The sequence below is a fragment of the Protopterus annectens genome, chromosome 16.part0 (genome assembly GCF_019279795.1).
Source record: "Protopterus annectens isolate FY-2018-M chromosome 16.part0, PAN1.0, whole genome shotgun sequence".
NCBI lineage: Eukaryota > Metazoa > Chordata > Ceratodontiformes > Protopteridae > Protopterus > Protopterus annectens.
Genome location: NC_056750.1, coordinates 177,404,473 through 177,432,140, shown reverse-complemented (window position 1 = coordinate 177,432,140; position 27,668 = coordinate 177,404,473). Strand labels below are relative to the sequence as shown.

Below are 27,668 nucleotides of genomic sequence, written 5' to 3'. Positions count from 1 at the left end.
TATTAATGCTAATGTGTTAATTTAACCCCGGGGGGTTTCCAGCATTTAGTTTGACCTGCCAAAACAACTCCCTTTACTCCAACTTGGCCTCCCAACAACCCCCCCCCCCCCGGGAATCATGAGACACCTGTTCTATCACCAAAAATTTTAATTTCATTTCATTACACATCTTGGAATGTTTGAAGAGTGCATTAGTCTTTTTTTTTTTACAATATCGTATGTGTGCTCATACACCCTTCTTTTCAGACATCTTTCAGTCTACCGTTGTACAAGCTCCAGCATGTTTCACACACAGTCAGATACACCACCCCAGATGCATTACAATTATAGTCTCCAAGAGGTTTTATAACATAATTCCTGGCTAGTAAATAAATGACATCCTTGTCCGCCATTTCTCTACATTGATTACATGACCCACACTTGTATGTGCCCAGCCTTTTGTTATTTATCAACCCCATTTCTTTCTCCTTTTTCAAACCATTCATTTAAATTCATGTCTCTCCTTCTTATAAATTTAGATTTGACTGGCATAAAACTTTTTATTTCATCATTTACCACAAGTATCCCCCAATATTTATTGATGATACTCTCCACTTCCATAGATGTTGTCGAATAAGTGTGTGTAAAAGCAGCTCCAAAATCTTCGTCAATGCTTTCTTTACTAACTGTTGCTGCATTACCTAAACCCAAAAGGGGACTATATTTAGCATCCCAGTCTCTCATTACTTCATTAACCAGGCTATCAATAAGTGGATGTGGATAATTCCTCCGTAAAAAAAGTTCTCTGATAAATTCCACTTCTGAACAAACATCAGTTTGTCACTGCTCATTCTGGAGGCCTTGATTAATTGACCCTTCACTATCCTCTTCTTTTGGTAGAATGGATGGCCACGGTCATAATGCAAATATGAATTTGAAAATGTATGTTTACGAACTATTTTTGACTGAAAACAATCATTAGTAAAATCTTTGTATAGGGTCACATCCAAATAATCAATAGCTACTAAAGATGAAGAGCAAGTAAACCTTAAAAAATCAGTAGTGTTGTTAATGTAACAAAAGAATTCAATAAGTTTTTCACCTGGACCCTGCCAAAAAAGGCAGATGTCATCCAGGAATTGGGTGTAGAATGTAATATAACCAGACCACTCTGTGTTAAAGATGAATTTCCTTTCCCAATAATATAATACTCAGTTGTCATACAAGGGGGCAATTGCGGTCCCCATAGCTACACTCTGTTCCTGCTTATAATACTCTCCATTAAAAAAACATAAAATTATTCCTTAAAATAATCTCCATGAATTCCAAAATAAGGTTAATATACTCTGCTTTCAGGTATTTTGCTTCCAACAATACTTCATAAAACTGTTCAAATCCTATTGTATGTGGAATACTTGGAAACATTTCCACCACATCAATAGTAACAAAATATATGGACTCACTGTATTTATCATTAGTGGTGTTTTTCAGAAAGTCCTAAGAATCCCTTGAAATATGTGTTAAGGAATTCACCAGTTTCTTTGAATGATGGTTCACAAAAATAGCCAAAGGCTCTGTAATAGAACCTGCCCCAGCCACATTAGGTCTAAATGTGGGACATTCAATGTTTTTATGTGTTTTGGGTATTCCAAACAATATTGGAATACGTATTTTTTCTACAAGTAAGAACTTATATAATTCCTCATCTAGCGTGCCTTGATGGTCATATAAATAGTAATTAATTTTAGAATGTGTGATGTTAATTTCATTCTTTGAAGCAATACAATATTTGATATAATCACTTAAAATCTTAAACATAAATGTTTCATAATCAATGGAATACATAAGAACCACCCCCCCCCCCTATCAGGTTTCATTACCTTACATTTATTACTTTTCCGGGTCTGAATAATTTCCTTTTAAGAGTCTGAAAAATTGCATTTAATATTCCACTTTAAATTCAGACCACTGATGTCCTTCTCTACCAGTGCCACAAAGGTCCTTAAAGTAGGGTTAAGTGGGGGATTGAACACACTCCTTCTATTTAAATCAGTTTTAATGAATTTCTGACCCTTAAAAAACACATTCAAATTAAATTTCCTTAGGGACAACTTAATGTCCATTAATGTCCTTACTACGCTGACTGGGCATGTCGAAACAAACTGGAAACCTTTTATAAATATTGTAAAATGTTCCTTCTCAATCTTCATATCAGTGTAATTGAAGATATTAAAATTACCATAAGTAAAGTTCTTGTCACCACAACTCACCACTATGTCATCTTGCCTTATGATTGACCCACTTAATGTTCCCATTGTTGTTCCCGTATGTAGTTGGTGTCCCATGCTTGATTCCTCCCATTGCCCCAACCCATTCATCAGCCCCCCTCCCCCGATTTTGATGGTAATTGCTGTAGTTGTTGAAACACCCCTGTTTCTGGGCTATTCTTTTGCTTCTCCTTAAGGGGGGAGCTTCTAACGGGTGGACAATGGTATTTTTATTGGAAGTATCCCTACTACTAAATTAATTGTCATTACCTCCCTCAAGGTCAACCACAACCTGATTGTATATTTTCTTGGGTGGTGGGTATGCCTTCCCTTCTTTGTATTCCATTAAATCTCTTTGTAACTTTTTAGTTTTTCTGTTAACCACCCTGTTACAATGTAAATCAATGTCCTTAAAAATGCCTTCATACTTGACTTTTTCCACATTGAGTAAACAATCAACAGAAATTTTATTGTGCAAAGCACTGGCTTCATTTAACAAGTTTTCTTTTTATACTTCGTAATATCTCACCATGATTTTTAACAGTTCAATACCAAAATTATCAAACTACTCAAGAAGTTCTTTGTGAAACAGACTATTAATCTGTACATTATTAGGATATTTAACCCACCAAAGTCCCTTCGGAACTCTTCTAATGGCATTGCATTCACTTAAATAATCAATTTCCATCTGTAGATTTTTTAGTGTTAAAAGTTTTTCTTTGAATACCTTCAACATATCTATTAAAAAGTCTCTTCCGTTTCTGGTGTTGTCTCAGAAAAGATGAATATCTTTCCAGTTCAAGATTCGAAGGTAAAACCTTCCATAGCACTCCGACTGTTACCTTGATGATGCAAACAGTTATTATTGAAAGCATTCATATTTGCCTATTGTAAATGCCCATCTGCCTTTGCAGATGTCTCATCTCTTCTTAATTCATGTTGTACAATGTTCCTCTGCTGCATGCTTACTAATTGGTGGTTTCCGACATCATGTAGTTGCTGCTGGTTGCTGGGCAACCCTGTAAAGCTGGCATTTAACAAGGATGCTTGATTCATAACAATTTGTGTTAAAATACCCATTATCTTACTGAATTCTCTTCTGGTAACCAAGGAATCCTCACCCCCTTCTTCTACATCTCAAAACAAACTTGGCATGTCTTGTAAAGACAAAGTTTCTGCTCCCTCAGCCATGGTGTCCCAAATGAAGACTAACAAACAATCCAAGAACCTCTAAAGAACAACAATATAGAGACTCCACAGCCACAGCAGAACACTTTAATGCAAAAGTTAACTATTGTTTGTTATTATATGTTTTTATTCATGTACCAAGATTATTGATTGACTGACTAAAGTATAGAGTTATTTTTTAGCAGCTGGAGGCATTTAAAGTGAGGAGGTGTTTTTATAAAATGGGAGGGGTTCATTTCAGTATTTGTTATGGATTGGTTGATTTTTAGCTGCTGGTTATTTAAGAAGGTGGGTTTTTGTGAACTAATTGTTCTGAAAAAGCCTGGAAGTGTTCTGGGTGAAAGCGCTTAACCATTGTTATTTTATCTTGGTTTATTCTTGAACTTAGGATTGGGATTTGGAACTTTTGCATTAAAGTGTTCTGCCATGGCTGTGGAGTCTCTATATTGTTATTAATAGACACAAATATTAGTCATCACAAGAAGAACATTTTCTTATTTTAATTTGTAGCAATTTGCTTGCAACATTTGCAGCAACTGCTTACTACAGCGTACCACACATAAAACACTGAAGTGCATTCCAGTACCTGTATTCAGAAATGCTGTTACAGAAAAGAATGCAGAAACTGCACCCCCCAACCACAATCCATAACACCTTGCTTCATCCCACACCTACTACATTTCTGCAAGCCTGGCCTCTGGATGGAGGCAGCACATTAGCCCTCTATCTGCTTGAGCTTTCCTGGGTAATTTGTTTTCTGCTAAAATCCCTAAGACATGTTTTAGTGTAACATTTGGCTATGCATGATGGCCTAAATAATGAGACAGAGACCTGCTCTTTGTGACCAGCTTTATCAGCATGGATTTCAGATTGTATGGTTATGCAAGATACCAGACCACAAGACAATAGAAGCACCAACTTCTTAAAGCTATATACACCTATGTTACACAAATGATTGACCAGCCATCTTTTTCAGTGACATAAAGAGCATCATCAGACACCAGCACTTGAAGTAGAAAAATAACTTTATTAACTCACTCACTCCAATGGAGCGCAGGAAGTTTGCACTGTAACTTCCAATGAGTGGAGCCTAAGCCTTTTGACAGAACCAAATTATTCCCTCACATTTTAAACACATGTTCATATTTCTGGAACTATAGGAATTACGAAAGAAGTATAAATGGCAAACTCTTCAGCAAACACTGTTTTTATAGTGGTAGTATTCTTTAGGTTCTAGGTCTTAAACTGAATTTTATAAGTCACAGTAAACACAATATATATTACATTTGTAAAATTTTGTAAACAACTTACAATATCTCAGCAACCACTCAAATTACACACATACTGTCAGCAGCATTTTATTCATCTAGCTGTGAGCTTTCATATGAGGCTAAGGAGTTTTGTCTGCAACACTTGGTTTTTTAGATATTTAGAAAAATATGAAAATCATATCTATATAAAATAATATCACACAAACAACAGTTAATATCTATGTAGCTGCACTAGACAGATGTCAAATATTAATGCAATTGAGTTTGGCAGTGTGTAAGCTTTATCATGAAATCTTTTAAAACTTTGTACATAGCATGGTTTTGGGATTATTGATGCAAATATGAACAAGCAATATTTGATGCCTAGAGGCATCAGTATAAGTTAACTGCAGATGCACCAGGAGGTGTCACTCCGATGTAATGAGTTAACTCACAAAATGGCAGCATTGTAGAAAGGCAGTTAAAAGCTTCATCTCACATCTCCACCTGCACCTCAACTGATGCACCAGACTCAATATTTCACAGGACTGGTTTGTTCTTAAAGATACAACAACACAGTACATATCCCTATGCAATCCATATTATAAAGATATAAAAAGCTGTGCACACTTTTTATCATCACATTCCACTCCAAGGCAGAAACAGAAAGAGAAAGAGAGAGTGCAGGAGAGAGAACTCGCTCTAAAACAAGCTAAGCTTTCTTCATTGCACATTTTGATCATGCATGAAAGCTATCTTCTTCTTCTTTTGGCTTTTTCCCGGTTAGGGGTCGCCACAGTGGATCATTTGTCCTCTCATGATTGGCAGTGAAGTTTTGCAGTGTTGAGTTGCCAGCCCAACACCCAACCTTCCACAAAAGGCACACACATGCACACATTCATGCCTAGGGCTAATTTAGAGTGTTCAGTCCACCTACAGCATGTCTTTGAGATGTGGGAGGAAACTGGGGCACCCAGAGGAAACCCACGCGACCACAGGGAGGACATGCAGACTCTGTGCACAGAAGGCACCCCAGCCAAGGATCAAACCAGAGAACCTCTTGCTGTGAGGTGGCAATGCTAATGACTGCACCACCATGGCCGCCCTCATGCATGAAAGCTATCAAACTGTACAAAAGCACTTTAAAAACTTTTCACACTTTTGACAGGAAAGTACATTCTGAGGTGGATAAGCAATTTTCATCTGCAAGTCATTTATGATTACATACAAGAAGAGCAGTCCGACAGCTGACTGGTACCATGATAACTTAGTCGTACTGAGATCTCAAAACCATTTAAGTAATTCAAACTGGATCAGAACCTGCAGAGAAACAATTGTTAGACAAACAAGTAAAGCATTTTGAATTCTGTCTCTCATTAGAACATTCATAGTAGAATCAGGAACAGGCATGTTTGTATCAGCAACACTGGGAATTAAAACAGTTTGTGTGTCTTGGGAACACATTCTTGATTCGGAACCTGTAGAGCCTTTTAACAAATTAGATTTCCTTGACTGGCTAATGACCTTATAATTCTTGGCTAGAACACTTGGGTATGGGTCTCTTGTACACAACATTCACTTTGAGACTCTTCAGGAATGGCCTGGATATGCTTCTGGTTATGTTCCCCACAATGGTGCCATCTTCAGATTGTACTAATGTAGGACCTCAGCTCATCACCAGTTGTCTCCCATGTTCTCTCCCCCTGAGGTTTAATAACCACTGGTTGGCCTAGACAAAGTTTTGCAGAATGTCTTTGATTTTGCCTAATATTTTTGCCCTGCCCCCTTGTAAATTTTGATTTTCTGCAAAATCGCTGTGGATAGTAAGTCAATAAAGTTTCATACTTCTTATTGTTTAGAATATATATATTGATACAAAATCTATTATTTTATTCACTTTTTAAGGGATTTTAGAGTGATATTTAAAATTTGTCCTGACTTTAGGTCTTTAATCAGCCTATTATTTTTGACTTTGTTCAGAAATGTTGAGCTATGAACCTGAGATCACATGAAGAGGTCAGGTCCCATGATGGTCATTTGTTGTAAAGCATATTAAAATCTACATTAAAATATAACAAGAACCAGAATGATATTGATGCATCGAAGTAACACATAATACTAAGATATGGGAGAGCATTGTACCCATCCCCGTGTGATGTCCTGCCTGGTAAGAGAATCATAAATCAGCCTCATTCCATGTAATTATAAGGCCAAATATCTCGTCAAGCTCAAAAATGCTTGAGAAGTTTTCAAAGACAAATTACCTCCTAATAAGTGATGGTATAGGAAGTTTCAATGCCCCTCAAACGCCAATAACATGAACTCCACTTAAGCAGTTGTATAGACTAGGCTGCACCTGACCGAATTAAAACCAAATCTTTCCAAAAAAAAACAAGCCACCCTGGTGGACCCCTTGCATAAACAGGCTAAACAACTAGACAAAGAAACTAATACTCAAGAACAAGAAGGGACTGACTTAGCAGAGGAAGAAATCTCCCTCTAGCTTAAACAAACAAATTAGAGATCTTGTCAAGTCCTTCAAAGTTAATTATGAAGTAAAAATAGCCTCCCTAGCTAAGGATAATCAAAAGGGAATATTTAACTTTGACCAAAATCTAAAAGGGAATACCCAGCTATGCACTGAAGTGGTTGTGGATGGCACCACCCATACTCAACTAGATGTAATAGCCAATCTGCTAGCTGAAAGATTTGAAGGAAACTTCAACCCCCCCCCCCCCGTCCTCTCCAGTCATCTGCCAAAGTATTCCTGCCACTATTTATTAGCCTATTATCTCAAGGCAGCAGGTCATCTCGGTGCTCTCCAAGGCCAAAATGCAGCATCAATGGGACCAGAAAACATCCCAGGTTGCCCTTTAAACAACTTACAACATGACCTAGTAGACCAATAGGATCCCTGTTTAACCACAGCCTGAGAACTGGCTATATTCCAGCAGAATGGAGGACAGCAACAGTAATCCCTCTGCACAAACGGGGGACCATCAACTGAATCTGGGAATTACAGGTCCATATGATTGACTAACATCATCTGCAAGGACATGGAAAGAATCATTATTGACCTTGTTAACAAGGACATTGGTACTCTCCAAACTCTGAACCTAACCTAATTTGGATTCATTAACAGTAGATCATGCCTGTTAAACATGTCTGACTTCTTTGGGAAAGTCACTAAGGCCTTGGATGATGAAAAGACAGTCTATGCTTCCTATCTTGAACAGGCCAAGGCATTTGACACATTCCCCACTCAGGCATTATAGAGAAACTCTCTTAGGTTCATAGGTTCATAGGTTAGTACTAGGCTAACAGCCCTTGCAAGCCATTTTAAGCCTAGCCAATTATCCCTTGTAAGATTCAAACCCTGTACTTTGTGTTTGCAAGGCAAACACCTTAACCACTGGGCCATCCTCCCAACCCCCTCTTAATCTCTTAATTGGGATTTAACCCCTACATTATCAGATGGGTAGCCAACTGGCTCACTGACAGGACACATACTGTCAAAATTAGTGACTTCACTTCTAGCAAAAGACCACTCACCAGTAGCATACCACAAGTTCCTGTGCTGGACTCTTTACTGTTCAGAATTTATTTCTCAGAAGTCCAGGTATACTTGGATGGCCTGTTGCTAACTAAATTCACTGACAATTGCAAGCTGGGCACAATCATTGAGCCCCCCCCCCACCAACAATGTTAATAAACAGCAGAAAAGGTTAATGCAGACAAATGATTGGTGCCAAAGCCATGGATTAAAGCTAAATGCAAAAAAATACATCATTAGTCCCTTTGGGAAAGCTGACATTCCTGCTAACTACATTATAGATAGCACCCCCTCTAAGTACAGACCCAGTGGTACATGATATGGGTACTCAGATTGATAGCAATCGGAACTTTCACCATCACGTATCCACAGTAGTAAGGAAATCCTTCTATGTGACACATCTTATAAGTAAAGACATTGCATTTAGAACTAAGGATGTTATAATTCCATTATACTTGGCCCTCATCATGCGAATAATTGAGTACAATGCTCCCTTTTGCATGTACCTCATCAGACACCTGCAACAACTGGAGAGACCAAAGAGGTTTTGTACCAAGAAATTACAGGGTTCACAAAACAAATCTTATGCAGAAAGACTGAAAGCCCTGTCACTGTATTATGTCTCCTACAGGTTATTAAGGGGTAATCTGTGCAAGCTTACAGGGCAATCTCTGACCCAGCCCTGATGGAAATGTTACACATTCATAAATTAAATTGCACAAGGGTCATTCACTCCAGGAATCTTAACCTGGCCTCTAACATAAGCAGGTCATGCTGGAGGGATTAAAACATCTCCCAGAGACTGCCACTTCTCTGAAACAAGCTTCCAATTCATGTGAAACATAGCCCCTCCCTGACCTTCTTTAAATACAACTTAGATCAATGGATGGGTGACTGCAAATTCACTCCTGGGGTGACGACCATGTCCCTAGGTTTGCCTAATAAACTTCATTCAACCATGGCTATTTGACTTATTTCGAGTGCTGGAACAGTTTGGTGTGTGTATTGGATGTATTTCAGTTCCGGGCACCTTTTACAGTACCGCACACTTTTTTGTTGGCATTTTCTATATATATATATATATATATACATATATATATATATATATATATATATACATATATATATATATATATATATATATATATATATATATATATATATTTATTCATTTATTTTTTTTTTTTGGAGTTTCAGTGTAGAGTTTTCCTTTAAGTGTCACTGGACAGCAGCAAAATAACAGCTGAAATTGATGTTCTGACAAGCTAATGAATTTAGTATTTTTTTTCCAGTATGGTTACCATAGCATTTCTAAGACAAATCTTTGCAATACTTTTTGACACAGAACATTTTCTGGTTTTGCTTTCTGTACTGTAAAGGGTTTTTTGGAACAATAACATTTACACTATTGTAAATGCATTTTATTTGTTTAACTTGGTTACCAGATAAGTTTACTGGTTCATAGACTCTTTTAATCCAAACTTGGGCCATGAAAGCAAGGGCAAATACAAAAACATAGCCAGTCCACTAGCATGTTTTTGAAAGTGGGAGTACTCAGAAAAGTCATATACAGTATTGTAGATGTGGGGAAACATATGCACTATACAAAGACAGTAACCAGAAGTCAGGATTGAACCCTTGATAGGGATAATTGTGTACTACACAGATTACCCCTGAAACAGCATACTGCACATTTAGAAATTAGTTCTGTGCTAATAAAGTTAATTTCCCCCACTAACAATTACTGTTTTTTTTTCTGTCGTCTTTACTCATCGATCAAGATTTTGGCATAATATGCAATAAAGTAAAATGAAAACATAACTGTATCCAACTTGTCTTTGTAGCTCTGACTACCTTCACTATGAAAATGCATAATTTATGATAATTTCAACATCCCTGGTTCTAACCACATGCACCTAATGTTTCAGGGGCTTTGTCCCTGATTTGATGATTGTGATTTATTTATTCTTTGTTATTTTATTTATTCTTATTTAATTGCCTGGGCATTCCCAACTGTCCAGACTTTTGCAGAATGTCCAGATTTTTGCCTCCTGTTCCTCATAAAATTTTGTTTTTCTGGCTAATCTTGGTAAATCATTGAGGATTAAAGTTAGGAAATATTGAAAGACATCTGAGTTTCAGAGTTCATATCCTTCAGGAAATTTGTGCAACTGCAAAACTTATTATTCTATCAACTTTCTACATTTGTAAAAGCAATATTAAAAATTGTCCCTATTTTTGGGCCTTTGCCCCCCCCCCCCTTGATTTCTTGCTCCAAGCGGTTGAGAGATATGTGCCTTGGTGGGCTGGCCTATGGATCCTTTTTAGCCACGATCCCAGTGTCAGTAGCACAAAATTACATAGTCCAATTTCATACATCCAAGAATTACACAGCAGTTAAGCAAAAATAACTTACACAGAAGTTAATCAAAAAGCAAAAGCAAAATTGCATTAATTTCCCAAATACACAGAATGACGTTTTGCATCTCATGCATGCACCATAACATTCTGCAGAAAGAAAGTTTTTAATATGCATATTATAGTGATCAACAATTCATGCAAATTTTACAAAAATGGTAGTGCAGAGTAGATCCTGTTGCAGTAAATTATTATTTCTCCCTATGTATATGAAATTAAATATGTTAGAACACTGGAGAATAGTAGTAACTTTACTGTAACAAGAATAAAAGTTCATGAAGGAAAGGTAGATGAATCAAATAGTTGGATCAGTATCTTCCTAATGTCAGATTATTTGCGACACAAACTTTTTAAGGTGCCATTAGAGAGGTACAAGGACGGTAAATGCTTTGAATTATATAGATAAGGTTGCTGCAAAGGCAACTCAGACCACTGACCTATATGAATGTAAGAATGAACAACACTGAAGGATAGTCTTTTTTGATGATTCTGAGCAGGAAAAAGCTACTTCAAATAAATAAAGATTTACAAATTCCAATTCACACATTCATTGCACAATCCTGACTGTCAGAGAGCTATCTAGAATAAATCTCTAAAACACAGCAATTTAAAGAGTAATATTAAATATCCATTAAGTGAACACAGCAAAAGTTTCAGTACAAGATTTAGAGAAACTGCCATAGTGAGTGAAGGAAGGAGTTGCGAAAAACTGCAAAAGAAAATTATGGGTTCAACAGAAGATGCCAGATCGAGTTGAATAAGGGGGGGGGCTCAAAAAAGGCTTTGAAGAGGTACAACACCCCAGAATGGAAGTGAAATGGCCTGTTTGAACTTAACCATCATCCCCCATAGTTGTGGTTCATTTATTTACTATAAACATACCCTTTTGATATACAAAATTTAAGATGTGTAATCTGCTCTGTAATGAATGACATAAGTAATAAAATGGGACAGAACTGGTAGCTGAGAACCATTAAACTTTTAAGAAGCTTTATTTTAGGTCATCATACTATCTTGTCACTGCAGATCACTTTAGAAATGTTCAACATGTGAGAGGGTACAGGGCTGCAGCAACAAAAAAAAAAAGCAAATGATTTTTTATGTATTTCTGATAGGTTTTATATAAATCATCCAAAATCTAACAAATTAACGTTAGTAAAATAATGTGGTCAACATGAAAAATGATTTAGCAGCCAACAACATCAGAAACTTAAAAAAAGCTAAACATTCATAAAAGGTTGGGTTTCTACAAAAATAAAGTGAAACAATATAATTGGCAAGTTATACAGAAGGGGCATGTTTCTGTCGGATGCAACAGCTTCAAGAAATCATAACTTACCTTGTTTTTGCTTTTAAGACTTACTGATGCTTTATATGGTTTAACAGTTTTTACATTCATGTAATAATAAAGGTTAATATTTAGAAGCAACCTAACCTATACAGGATTTGCTTTTGCAGATACATTCTTATCTGCTATGCTTTTACTCACATCTGAGGTGATATATTAAACCTGTTCAAAATCCATGTGCTGTTTCTAACAATGTGATAACAATAATTAAAAAGCAATTTTTTCATTGACACAACATAAAACTTTTATGGCTTTTCACTGTTACTCACCTGAGGCTGTCCATAAAGTCCCACTAACTGGGCTACAGGAATGGAAATTCTTGATGCAGCATCACCTATTATGGCTGCAACTGGCTTCCTTGCACAGTGATAATTTGGGATCTGTAGATTTAAACCAGTCAGAAGCTGCATTGTGCCTTGAATACCTCTTGTAGCCAACCCACAGGAATCATAAATCCCAAATCCAAGGGTGGCATTTGATAGAAGGTATGAGTTTTTGTTGATTTCATTAACTGCAAATATCATTGCATGTAAACACTGGTATATAGGAAAGCTCAACCTGTCAAAGTGAATGCAGCATTAAAATATGTTTAGTATATCCTTTACAAAGAAAATAAAACATTTTACAGACTTGAAATCATCAGCTAAAATAAATCTTTTGTTAGCCTAAGAGCAAAGTATTTTAAATTAATGTATTGATATAAGAAAAACAGGAAGATCTTTTTGACTGAAAGGTTTATTACATTTTCTTAACAAAATATGCAAGCATGAAAGTATGTTATGGAAAAGAAGTTTAAAGTCCAATTTTATTTTTATCTTCGGCCTTGTGTGCAGTTTTCATGTCCTTTCCATAACCATATGTGCTTTCTTTGGCAACTGCAGTTTCCTACCAAATCCTAAAGGTACGCAATAGGGTAACTGACAATCTCCACATTTTTCATAGGTAAGCATTTAGTATGTTGCAGAAAGTGCTTTTTACAATAGACCAAATACCCTGTCCAGAATGAGATTAAATGCTTTACACCCATTGGTTGATGTGATAGGGTGCAGAGTCTTGTGACCCTATAAATTATAAAACAGGTTATTGGAAAATGGATGGATGGATAATGGTGAAACAAATTCGGGTTATATGAAGTTAAATAGTAAAAAAGTCAGAAGAAATAAGCAACTACTTCAGCAGTGGTGGCTGGTGACTTGAAAGTGGGGTAACTACTGGAAGCAACTGAACATGTGTGGCAAACTGGGACTAGGAGGCTATGTTATAACCTCAAACTTAAACTCTATAGCACACCAGTAGTGGCCACAGTATAATATTCTAATTTGTTTTAAACAAATATACATTAATCTTGTAAAGTAATAATAACCGTTTAACATGAACAAATCACAGCAGGGTCAGACACTGCCTTCCATAGAGATTCACTCTGTTCCCATAATTTAAATCTACTTTGTGATTGTGATAGAAAATAATAGTCACAATAACATATTTCAGCTTTTTTCACACTAACACTAGCCTTAATGAAGTATCCAAACTTGCTTTATATAAAGAAGCTCTTGTCCTGAAAAGCCAGAATAATGAATGTTAAACTTGAAAAAAATAATAGCAGCAGCAGTAAGTGATATATACAGCTCAGTACCCAGCAAATGTAGCTTGTTTGTTGTCTGTATACATATCAGATGTCTAATTGTGAAAAATAATTGTCAGAAGAATGCATTATATCATTGCTTCATGCAAACTGCAGCCACATTAAAATATTCCAACTTGCTTTACACAAATGCACATTAGTCCTGAAAAATCAGAATAATGACTATTTAATGTGAAAAAATGAAAGAAGCACCTGTTTCTGTTATCAAAAGACAGCAGCTGTAGCAAGCAAATGAAGCCAAATATGTTCATTGTGTATACCTCAGATATCAAACTGCAATAACATAATAACAACTGGCCATAGTAATGTGTTTTATCACTCCCCACACATAAAGAGTGCCCACCACATACAGCAAATTGTAGACATACACATTAATGTATCCATGCCCACACACATGAACACAAACACACACACACACACACACACACACACACACACACACACACACACACACACAGAGATACACACACACACACACACACACACACACACACACACACACGCACACATTCACAAATGTATATACCAGCTACAGTAAACTGTATGAGGGTGTACTCTTTATATATCTGATTGGGATCAAATGAATGAATCAATACATAAATAATATCTGCATGTATTTCAGCTTGCTATAATCAGAACCACAGAGTGCAACATATTGTAATATCTTTTCCCTACACAGTGATTGTATACCTGAGATATCTAATTGCAAACAAATGAATGAAAAAATATATTTATAACTGTCACATAGAAATTTATATTTTCATAGGCTGTTATAATACAGGAACCAATTGTAACCCTTCCACCACACCTCTCAATGTTTCATCCATTAGGGACAATCAAATGGTCATAATCAGAGACAGATATTGCCTTATATACATAGAAAATGCAAGCTGCCTAGAATAATTGATTTTGTATTTTATTTTTTTTCTGGTCTGTGAATTCTGAAAGCTAAATGCCTGCTATTATTTAATGTTTGCAGTCCTCAATGATCTGCCATAAAAATACACAATATATGAGGAACAGAATAAAATATAAGACAAGGACATTCTGAAAAATCAGGAATAGTTGAGAGCCTTTATATCCTACCTGCAAATACATTTTTTTTATTTAATTATTTGTAAACCAGGATAGACTACTGATCCACATGGGCCTTTTTCAGACTCAGTCAGGGAACACTGACTTGTTAGGTGATTTCAGAACACTTACACAAAAGGCAAACTGAGGCTCACAGAATCAATGCCAGGATTATATACTTGTTAACAGCATAGTCTGAATTTTCTGCATAATATCATAATTATCAAAGACAGCTCAAGAAGTCACCAGGTCGGCCTTAAGATACATATTACCTTTATTCTGCATAGCCAATGCCCTCTTCCTCTAAAGGTCCTAAGGTCTATAAAATCTTACCATTACTCTACGTCAAGCACACTTCCAACCTTCTCCAGTCAACATAAAAGTTGAATACAACTGCATTGGAAGAATTACTTAAACCATATTAGCATTACTATTGAATGACTTGTCGAACTCCTAGTGGTGTCAGTAGCTGCTTGAATTAGATTTCCTGTACATTTCCTGATTTTGCCCATTTGACCTAATCATACTATTTCTATTGTTTTCATCTTATATAATTACTGTACTACAATGCACTTATTTTTCTTTATTATAAGCAGCTTGTGACTGAAAATGACACTGGTATTGCAGTTCACTTACATGGAAAACAAACTAAAAAACAAACAAATTATATAGATAGATATAGATATAAATATATATATACACACAAACATAGACACACACACACACACACACACACACACACACACACACACACACACACACACACACACACGCTCATGCACACACATACACACACACACACACACACACACATGCAAACACACACACACACAAATGCATCTACAAATGCAGTCACACACCGGCACATAAATAAAAAATATTTAACTTCTCACATACTTGTTGGCAGTTGCATGCTATTGCTACTTATAAAAGAACATGCTCCCATGTTCCCATAGTCCTATAGCTCCAGCTGTCCATTATTTTTATCATTTGTTTTATTTGCCCATTTGCCTGAAGTAGCCTGTCTGAGTAGGAACTTCTCTTCACTGCTTCACACAGCTGTTTTTTGAATGATATTTCTGCCATTCTCAAAACAGTAAGAAGACATAAAGAAAGGTGTATTTATTTTATTTTCTATTTTGGAGCATTTCTCATGGCAAGCCTGAGTGGAGCAGGCTGATGTTTTTTTTTCTTTTTCTTTTAATAATTAAGAACTCCTTGGAACTCTAAGCATACGCAGTCGCATGAGTATAGATTTGTGCCTCAGAAGCAAGACATTTGACTATTATTATTAAATTAAAAATAGGTGCATTGATAGACAAACAGATAAGCAGATAAACACACAGATAATGATAAATAATAATATATTAAATAATAAATAAAAAATAATAATAATATGTAATGATAAACAGATGAAGATATAGATGGATAAAGAGATTTAACAAAATATCACAATCAAATATTGCTTCTTAAAAAAAGGTAGGTAAAAGAGAATAAAAAGGAAAATGCAGACGTAGAAAAAGGGGTGATGTTTAAACTTGAAATGGAACAGTGACGGTAATAAACCAGTAAATAAATAAATGTGAAACAGAATTGCAAATTTGATATTGATTTATGAACTTATTACCATGCTATAGGAAAAAATGAAATGCAAAGCATAAAGACCGTCTCTAGATTAGTAAGATGATCCCATTTAAAATAAAGGTTATAAAATACAAAGTTTTAAACTGTAACATTTTCAGCGTAGAAATATAGAGAAGTACCCAAAATAGATACAGGTTCAGAGATTGCTAACCATTTGTTGAAATCCATTTGCCAATATTCTGTTTTAATAAGTTTGCAAATTTCCCTGTTTAGTGCAACATTAGTAGTGATTATCTTTAGTAAAGAAATGCAGTTGGTGAGATTTTTGTATGCAATGGTATGAAGGGTATTGTTCTGTGTCTCACCCAGGACTGTTTTTCTTTTCTTTTCTTTTTTCTTTAATTTTTCTGAAAATTAACTCACGTAGATTGTCAATGTAGTGCTTGTCAGTTTCACAACTCATGGCTACCTAGGTTCATAGATTCCATTGTCAATATTATGACATACTGGCCTTAAAGAAACTTACTATTTTCTAATTTTCCTATTATCTATCTATCTATCTATCTATCTATCTATCTATCTATCTATCTATCTATCTATCTATCTCTCTTTCTCTCTTTCTCTCTCTCTACCTATCTATGTCTGTGTGTATAAAACACTCATCTTCGTATAAGCATGGGTGAAATCTGCATTTATATACCACAAAGTGTGACTTAAGCTATGATGCCAAGAGATATTAAGGCAGGGCACATAACATCAAACACTGGGGGAAATTCAATAAAGTCTACACTGAGTGATTTTTTTTTCATATAGACAAAGTGGCATGGATCTAACATGCTAGACAGCAGCCGTGTGATCCAGTAAACAGAGCAGAGGGGCATGCATGACATGCGGACACAGAAGTGCCTGTGGCTTGTAAATCAACTCATAAGCAGGTGAGATCCATGCAAATGAGGATATTTGTGATCCAGGAAGAAGCTAGTTATTTGTGCAGAACCTGTGTTGGTGTCAGAAGTGCACACGTAAAATAACTGTGTACAGAAATGTAAAAATTGAACAGGGGCTTTAAAAACCCAATTAGAAGGTCAGAAATGTCATGGTAGGCACAGATATGTGCAAAACTATGCCCTGTGAGTCCAAAGGCGAAGACAAAATAATATAAAATAATACATATATTTTTTAACACCCATATTACATTTGTGTGGCATGCAGCAATGCACAAGCATGCCATTATGCAAAAAAGTATGAAAATGTTTAATAACTGAAAATAAGACATATGTGAAAATAATGCATTATAGTGCCCTGCATCCAGTATGTACAATGGTAGATGTCAGTGGTTGCTAAGGAGGCAAGCCCTGGAAAAATTAAGTATTCAGGTTATGTGCAAAGATTTGTATGCAAATGAGCAGAGGCTACCAAATAGCAAAAAATGGGCTACTGTGTCCATAGATAATACCCTTGTAGTCTCAGAACCATGTTGGTTTCAGTAGATCAGGTAGCTGACATAAAAAGGGGGTGTATCACTATAAGTGCAAGTGGACTGGAGCTCAGAGGCACCTGTTTGCGTGCTGCTCAGCTCAGCTAAGCAGGGGTGTGTGTCTACTGCTGCTAAGATTCGTTTACCTACAGGGCACGTGTTTTAGTTGGTATAAGCTATGCTATGCTGAGTGAGCCTGTGCATGGGGGTGAGTCCAGACTGCTGAGCAGTGTTTACACCAGCACTGTGGGTTTGCGAGCTGCACCGCAGTGCTTAGCAGGGAAGGCAGTTTAAAAATAAAGAAAAGAGAAAAGGAAATTGCCTGAGAAAGCTAATCATGCAGAAAATACTAATAACCCCTGTTTCCACTTACACTGATCATCCAAACCTGTCAATAATATACCTGGCAGGTAGAATGCATCATAGTCAGCCATATTCACAGGCTTCATCTGCAGGATGCCACTATATAGTATGCATACACCCTAAAATCTAATTTGTCACCCGTACTCTGCACCATTGGAGTACAGACTTGGGAATTTTAACAGACCGAATGCTAGGGGCTGCTGCTGCTCTTCTACATCTATATGTGCTTGAGGCTAAGGTCAGTGTTGATGCTGGTGCTGACAACAGGCCTAGACTGAGAAGGAGAAGAGTGTTCAGGCTCAGGGTAACCTTCCAGAAGCTACATGATCTGGAGATTGTACAGCACTACAGGGTGGACAGGGACCTACTACAAGAACTCACTGAGCTTTGCTGCTCTCAACTCAGACCCAAACCAACAGAGGTGGAACTCATCCCAGTAGAAACAAAGGTATGTGTAGCCCTTAGAATACTAGCTACAGGTAGTTTTCAAAAACCAACTGGGGATATGATGGGGGTCTAACAGGCATCTACATCCAGGGTAATCCACCAGTTTCTGGCTGCCATGCAAACACATGCCAGTGAGCACATTTATTTACTCCACATCCCCGAGGAGAGGGCCAGCAGTATGCATCTCTTTCACCATGTAGTACACTACTCTGAGGTAGTGGGTGCCATAGACTGCACTAATGTGCACATCAAAGCACCACCTGGTAAGGAGGGTAGAGTCTACATCAATTTGGAAGGGGTATCACTCTATCAACTGCCAGGTTGTGTGCAATACCCAGGGCATTATCATGGGTGTGTGTGTTGGCAGCCCTGTCAGTTATCACAGCTCCCATATCTAGAATTTATCACAGCTGTACCAGGTGTTTGCCAAGGGGAGCATCCCATACGGCCATCTACTGGGGGATGCTGGCTACGCACTGGAACCGTGAATGATGACACCCATCAGAAATGCACATACACCTACCAAAGAATGCCATAATGAGGCACACGCACAAACTAGGAATATCATAGATCATGTGTTTGCGCTGCTCAAGTCATGGTTCCGTTGCCTCAGTATATCTGGTGGAGCCCTGCAGTACTCTACAGCCACATGTGCACAGATGTTCACAGTATGTGCCATGCTACACAATATGATCCTGTGGAAACAGCTGAGACAGGAACATCACAGGGAAAGAACACACAGCCCCCCACCAGTGCCAAGGTCCCCACAGCTACACCCACAGGGGGACTTGGATGAGGAACTCCCTAAGCCTGTTCCTGTAGGCAGACGTAGGCATCCCCAGTATGCTCTGGCCTTGGCAAAGAGGCAATGCATACCACATGCACTGACAACCTAGGGTCCTAGGGACCGACACCTCACTCTGACTCACATACATAGTAAAAAGGATGCCAACCACACTTCACAACCTGTACCTTACCATGTATTGGCTGTGTACTGTGTGCATCAGACTGAGTTATCCCTGAAGCACTGTTATCTCAACTGCTGCAGTCACAAGGTAAGTCACTCCTTTTTACAGCAAATGTATGGGGTACTAGAATATGGTAACATATGTATGGACCTGCTGTATATATGCAAGAGAACAGAGTGGGCTACTGGGCTACCTGCAGAAAACTAACATGTATGTGGGACAAAAGGTGCAGTCTGTCTAGTACTGGCTGCCCCATAATATGCAGTAAGCCACAAGGCAGCAAATCGCACTGCAGTAGGTGAGGGAAATGCCAAATAGTGGGGCCATAGGACAGACGCATGACTGTCAATGATAAGAGTCCACTACCCCCAACACAGCTATGTTCCCATACAACTGCAGTAATAGTATGTTAGCAAGGTCATAGCAGCAGACCACACAGTCCCAGAGCTAGCCCAAACAACCAGGCGACATGTCCTATTTTCACAATATGCAGGGGTCAAAGTTATGTCTGCCTGCTGCTGACAGTGTGAGGAATTAAACCACACTTTCTGGTGGCTGGTGTGGCTTAGTGGGCTAAGTAGATTAGCATGTTTGATGGTGTTCATGGTTTGAAGCTGGCTGCACCTACAATTTTGCATGTTGGGTACTCCTATGGTAGGATTCCCACAGACTGAATAAATATGTCACTATTTGTTACTGCAAGAAAGCTGGACAATGCCAGAGAGAATGGAGGGACAGAGGGCCACAGCTATGGACATTACACATGCTGTGAGTAACCTAGAAGGTGGCTAGTATAACAGCAGGTTGTAACAAGTCAGAGTCACAGCAGGATATACAGGCCATCATGTAACTTTGGCACTACCTACAAGTCAGTGGGCACCATGTAGTTGTATATTACCAAAATAACACAACTGCCTGAGGAACATACATATAGGGTGGAATGCTGGACATCCTGCGAAACATGTACTGTCAGAGGTAAGAAGCCTGTAACCCTGTGTCAGGTATTACAGCATGTACCCCAGCCATAGCATACCTACAACTACTTAGGGCAGGAAATATGGACAAAGCCATGAACAAAAGGAGTGGGACAAAGGCCCATATATAAGGAGAAGGATCAACTAGTGGCCATAAAAATGTAGACAGTGCAGAGAATAACAGGTTGTCCAGTATCATGGGTTCCCTGCTGCAGATGGAGTCAGTAAATCAACTGTCATCAGTTCCTAACATCCTTCTATAATGAATTGCCACTGATGTACCAGAAAATCACAATGCTGTGTAAAACATACCAGACATATGATGCAAAACCCTGTACAGTCGATTACAATCTTGCATACATCCAAGGTATGACTCAAAGGTTCATAGGTAGGTATAGGCTGTTGGCCCAAGGGCTTAAGTAAGCCTAGCCAACAAGGTTCCCTGGCATACGCCATCCAAGAAAGTTAATTTCCTGTGCCCCTGTTGAGCAGAGCCACAGAAGTGATCCCCAAGGTGTATTTTCTATTTCCCGTCCACTAATCAAGATTTTTCTTGAAGAGTGCTAATGAGGAACTTTGCTTGACATAGATTGGTAGCTTGTTCCAGAGTATGGGAAGTTTCTGGGACAGGACTTTATCCGTCCAGCATGTCCTGTTTATTGTGGTGACAAGGTTTCATTCCCTAGCGTGTGTAGCTTGGGGGGATTGGGATATCTTTAGGTGTAGCATGTCCAACAGAGCTGGGTTTGACATAGTTTTATATGTTAGGCAGAGATGTCCTCAGAGTAGACGATATGCTAAAAGAATAAAGCTGGAGTTTTTTGAGACGGTCAGTGTAGGGCATCTGTTTGAGGCCAGTAATCCTCTTTGTGAGGTACTTCTGTGGCCTTTTCAGTGGCTGCAGATGCCTTGTGAAGTACATTCCAAAAGGGGAGTTGTACTCTATAATGGGTCTAATGAGTGCCGAGTAGAAGGGGACAACTTTTTTTCCTGGATGAGAACCCTTTTGTGATGAGGTGTGCCACATACAAGGATTTTCTGACTACTGTGGTGATGTGATTATCATAAGAGAGACTACTGCTCATCTGGGTCCCAAGGTCTCTTATCACACATTCGGCATTAAGTAGACTGCCATCTATGTGGTAGTTCATTGGTACAGAGTTTTTACCAAAGGGGATAACAATGCGCTTTTTGGTACTGAGCTTGGGGCCATGCCTCTGACACCAGTCATCTCTCTCATTGAGGCCCTTCTGTAGAATGTCCATACCATTTGGGGACTCGACTAGGGCTACTAGTTTGCAGTCATCTGCAAACTTTGTTAGCCAGAGGCCTTCTGTGTTAGCCTGTACTTCAGAAAAGTAGATACCAAACAGGAGAGGTCCCAGGACTGAACCCTCTGGTACTCCACTTGTCACTGGTTTGAAGTCAGATTTGGAGTCTGCAACTTTTACAGTGTGGGTTCTGTCAGTAAGCCAGTTGGCAACCCATCTTCTGACATAGGGATTTATACCTAGTTTAGTGACTTTATCCACAATTCCAGAAAGAGGGATGATGTTGAAATCCTTGGTGAGTTCAAGATAGGCTGGGTGAACCACCTTACCCTCGTCTACGGCTTTGGTGACTGCCTCAAAGACATGGATCAGGTTCAGAAGGCATGATCTGTTTTTCACAAACCCGAACTGGGTGGTGTCCAGAGTTTGGAGGTTACCGATGTCTTTGTTTATGAGTCCCATGATAATACATTCCATGGTCTTGCAGACCAGGCTCATCATGCTAATAGGGCGATAGTTCCCAGGATCAGGGGTAGCTCCCCCTTTGTGGAGTGGGATAACTGTCGCTGTGCGCCATTCAGTGGGCACAAAGCCTGTCGTGAGACTATTATTGAACATGGTGCTTAGGTGGGGAGCCAGTTCATTCTGAAGTTAGTGTAAAATGCAGCCTGGGACATTGTCTGGTCCCATGAATGCTGTCAGAGGGCCATAAAATCATTGACTCTGATATTATGTGCAGCACAAAGCCAGATAATCCCTTGGACATAATATCAGGGAGGTGCTGGACTGTTAAATCAGGTGCATGGGTTGTAGCACTCAAAATCCTGGACTGGAGTACAGGTAGGTCTGGCCTGCAGTCACCTTGTAAGTACTGATGGTCACACTGGGCATGCTCCTACACTTAGCTAATTTCAGCCCATGTCTGATGGCTCATATGCCTAAAGAACAGAAATGTGAATATACCACTGTGCATACAGACAGGTATGTATATGTATCTGTCTCTCCCTATCCCCCTCAGATATGATTACCCTTATCTAGCAATATGTGGTGCACACGCACACACATATATATATATATATATATATATAAATATAACTATATATATATATATATATATATATATATATATATATAAAACTAGTTATATAACTATATATATATATATATATATAAACTAGTTATATAACTATATATATATATATATATATATATATATATATATATATATATATATATATATATAGATATAGCTATATAGAGATAATATTTATATATATATATATAGCTATATAGAGATAATATATATATATATATATATATATATATAGCTATATAGAGATAATATATATATATATATATATATATATATATATATATATATATATATATATATATATATATATATATATATATATATATATATATATATATTTATATATAGCCACATAAAGGTGTAGAGTGATGTAGTGCTGCAGCACTTGTACACCAAATGTAACCAGTGGTGCACGCAAGTAATATTGTGAGCTGTAGTGTGTACTAGTAGGTAAGCGAGGGTTCTAATCTCACATCACCCACCTTGTGTATGTGTTTGTTTATATGTACATATTTCCCATGCAGCAGTATAGACATCCCTAGCAGGCCTATGTCTGTACAATGGTCAATGATTTTATGGCCCTCTGACTAGCGTCCTCCATAACAGTGTACTCCTTGTCAACAGCTGTTGATGTCATCCACTTTAACAGCAGTGGCAGACACCGTCAGAACACATAAGCTCTGTTGTGCATGCAATAAGTACGTAGTCTAATAGTATAAACTACTAGAATGGTAGGGGGTCTAATCTCATAAAGGGCAGCTCAATTTTTTTTGTGTATATATACCCCCTTGCTGCAGTGTGTCTGTTCCGTCTATCTGTGTGCAATGGTTATACATCTTCAGTCTGCTGAAATGGTTATACATCTTCAGTCTGCTGATGTTATCTACCTTAACAGAACTGGCAGATACTCTCAGAACACATAAGCTCTGTGGTACATGCAATAATTATGTAGTACTATAGTATGCACTACGAGATAGGTAGGGGCCCTAATCTCATAAAGGGCAACTGTGTGTGTGTATAAATATACCCACTTACAGCAGTGTATCTGTCTCACCTATCTGTGTGCAATAGTTATACAGTTTCAGGCCCTGTCAACCCCCCCCCCCCATTGTCCTCCTTTACAGGGCCTGCTGAAGTCATCCACCTTAACAGCAGTGGCAGACACTCTTAGAACATATAAGCTCTGTGGAGTATGCAATAAATACAGCATACAGTAGTATGTACTACTAGATAACTAGGGGTCTAATCCCATAAAGGGCAAGTGTGTGTGTGTGTGTGTGTGTGTGTGTGTGTGTGTGTGTGTGTGTGTGTGTGTGTAAATATACCTCCATGCAGCAGTGTGTCTGTCTTGCCTATGTGTGTGCAGTGGTTATATATTTTAAAGCTCTGTGAGTAGCTGCTGGCCCTAAAGAGACAACATCTAACTATGCATAAATGCTATCTGCCACCACCTACATTTGTAGGTATGGAATACTCCAAGTGACACATAGCAAAAGAAAGATGCATTGTCACAGGGGTATGCATGTAGGATTATGCTGTCTGCCCCATTAGCCCTGACAAACTGTTCTATGCATATGCACCTAGTTAACCATGCACATATACAGCTGCTGCTTGCTGATGTCATATTTCCACCTTGCAACCATGCCATCCTGAGCTGCTGTGCTGCCAGCAAGTCTCCACAGTGTAGCCACTCAGACCTCTGCAACAGAAATATACAAAGTTCTGAGAGACACCTGTCAGTCTGCAACAACACTGCCAATCTAACATCATGCAGCAACAGTACAAACACTTTGACATGTACTCCTGACATATCCCAGGATACAGCACCTGTCATGGCATAACGCAACCACACTACAACATGTCATGTATTGTACTATAGTCAGCCCATGCATCAGACACATATTTTCATGTCCTTGCATCAATGGTATGGATGGTAGGGATGTGGCACATGTATCATCACATGCACATGGTGTGGTGTGGGGGTGCCAGGGGCCTAGGCTGGACCAAATAGTTGACATCATGTGTGGAAGTCAGGAAAGGGTGATGGTCAGCTGGGCCAAGGAGAGGTGCCATATTTGTCTGTTGGTGACCTGCATGCGACAGTGATATACGAGTGTGTGTGTGTGTGTGTGTGTGTGTGTGTATACAGTCAAGCCATTGCTAGCCCTCCACCTGGATATGTTGGACAGCTGTGGACCATACATGACAGAATGGACAGTTTACCATCTCCATCCACAGACACGGGATATGGCTCTGCCAGGAGTGGCACTGGCACCATCATGCCCAGGTTCAAATGTGGTACTAGCTGATGATGGTGACTGGTGTCTGCTGGGCCTCAGAGGACCACCCAGGACCGTGTGCCCATGGCATTTTCATCCAATACATAGGACTTCATCAGATATAGAAACACTCTCTTCCTCCATATTATATAAGATCATCTCCATAAAAACCCACCTCCCAATTAACAGTTAATTATAACAATTAACAGTTAATTATAACAAAGTGCACATAGCTCCATTCCACTTATAAAAAAGATTAATCAGGAAAAAATAAATACTTAAAATAGTGTATGCAAACAAATTAAAAAAAAAGATTTTATGTTTTGGCTGCTACTTTACTACCTGCACTATTATGAATGGTGATCCACACACACACACACACACACACACACACACACACACACACACACACACACACATACACACACACACACACACACACACAGGTGAGGTGTTACAATTGCAGTACACATACCATACCACATCTTATTTCTGATCTCATGCACAGCACATAAGCAGATTACAACATACACACACACAAGATAGGCCAAGTAAACCACATGCACTGCAGCTATGTCCAGTTAATGTTGCCATTACTATATACCTGTGAGATTAGTGATATGTCAGTATATGTGATAGACCTACAACTAAAACACAGTGCACCTGACTTTGGCATACCATTGCCCCCCTGTATAGCAGACTGCATGGACCTTCACAAAAATAAGTGCAAATATGTTACAGAGTCTACATAAACACTACTCTGATTACCAGTACAATACACTGCAGTTAACCCCTCAGAGGCTGAGCATACAAGTTGTGTACTCTTGGTAAGCATATTAGTTGTGTATACAGAAAAATGGCAAACCTTAACATTGTTTGAGTATATGTGAGCCATACAAAATCATTATCACACTCACTGGGTACATGATGTTGGACTCCAGCCACACATGACTTACCTATGGAAAGGTGAGGGAGAGATATTGTCAACAATAACAAATGTGGCATTGTTACCAGATAATATGTGCATACAGCAATGATTAGAGTAGGTACTGTGATACTGCCTACATTGCTGACATTATGAGTATGTGTGCACAGGTGTGCTTTACAAACACCCCCCTCTCAATGCAGATTGACCTGGCATCTGTGTACTGGTATGCAGAGGCTGCCACAATGACTGATACAGTATTACAGTGATGCACACAGGAGGTTTACCTGGACACTCCTCTGCTGTGTAGGCTGTGGCACCTACTTCCATGATATATGGGATGATGGATGCTTGGGATCCCTGATTCACCAGGAATTCCTCTGTGGCCGAGAGTGGTTCTACTGCTACAGGCCCTCCACTAGTGGCAGCAACATCCTTAGCCACAGCAGCAGCCCTTTGCTGTGCAGCATTTACCATGTCTGTTAACCTGTGATGGACCTGCTCATAGCTTCTGTCCTGTAATCCATGAAATTGGAAATTAATACAGTGTGCTCTAGTTTAACTGCATTGTTAGATAAAGCTCATGCTGAGCTTTGTTTACGTGATATACAAGAAAAACTGAGTGCATTTGAACAAAAACTGTTGGTACAAAAGTTATATAAAATTAAGAGGGACCTTTGAGATTATGAAAGTGGCATGGCCTTTTTTAGGCAAACCAATCACAAAAAGCATTCTCGGGTCCATTTTCAAAATCAGAAAGGGAGAGACGAGAAGTGTAGCATCTTATAGTGATATCAGTAAGTATCAAAGTGACTTTGAAGATGAAGGTGAATATCCCCCTTTACCTGAAGCAAACAACACATAGTATTTACAGGAGAATTTTCATGACCATGAGGGAAAACAGAGGATGCGGAATCATCCAGAGCGTGAACAACAGAGAGAAGTTCATCAGCAGCAGTGGCAAAATAACAAGAAAACCAGATGGTATTGATTTACAAAAAAATAACTACAGACTTGATTATTAATTTATCAGGACATGTTTTAAATGACCACTTGTATTCTGCTTGAACATGTGGCTTGAAATTTATACCTACTGCTGTGCCTAGGTTATACCAATGTAAAGTAGAACTGTTTAAACTTGTTTGTAAACTTCATTTACGGTATTATTTCAATGTTCACCAAATGGAACAAAGAGTAGCTGCAGATGGTGCAAATATGTACAATATGGTTGTCGATAGTTGTAGTGATGAAAGTATGTCATGTGATTAATCATTTGAATCTTTTCTTTCATGTAGTAGTGAAGTAAATGCTTACTGTCATATGGGCACATCTGATGTAAGTTATAAAAGTAAGTTTATGCCACCATTTTTTCATGAGGGAATTAAGAAATTCCAGTCCATTATTGAATTTGAAACTGAAATGATGTTTAAAATGCTTGAAGTGGAAACTATTGAATATAATCTTACTAAGAATGAATGGTTGGCTTTAGTGGAATTTTCTAAACAAAATGAGCTTGTGATAAAACCCTCTGATAAAGGAAATAAGATAGTGGTTATGCACTACTTACA

At 38.3% G+C, this 27,668-nt stretch overlaps 1 protein-coding gene across 1 annotated transcript in view; it reads right to left on the bottom strand.

The window, feature by feature from the left end:
- LOC122790549 (extracellular calcium-sensing receptor-like) overlaps window positions 1-26,577 on the bottom strand; it is a 319,135-nt gene extending 292,558 nt beyond the window's left edge. Inside the window, exon 1 of the mRNA XM_044058097.1 lies at window positions 26,388-26,577. Within this exon, the coding sequence (XP_043914032.1) occupies window positions 26,388-26,577 (190 nt within the window). The remainder of the gene's footprint in view (window positions 1-26,387) is intronic.
- Between the last annotated feature and the right edge of the window lie 1,091 nt (window positions 26,578-27,668).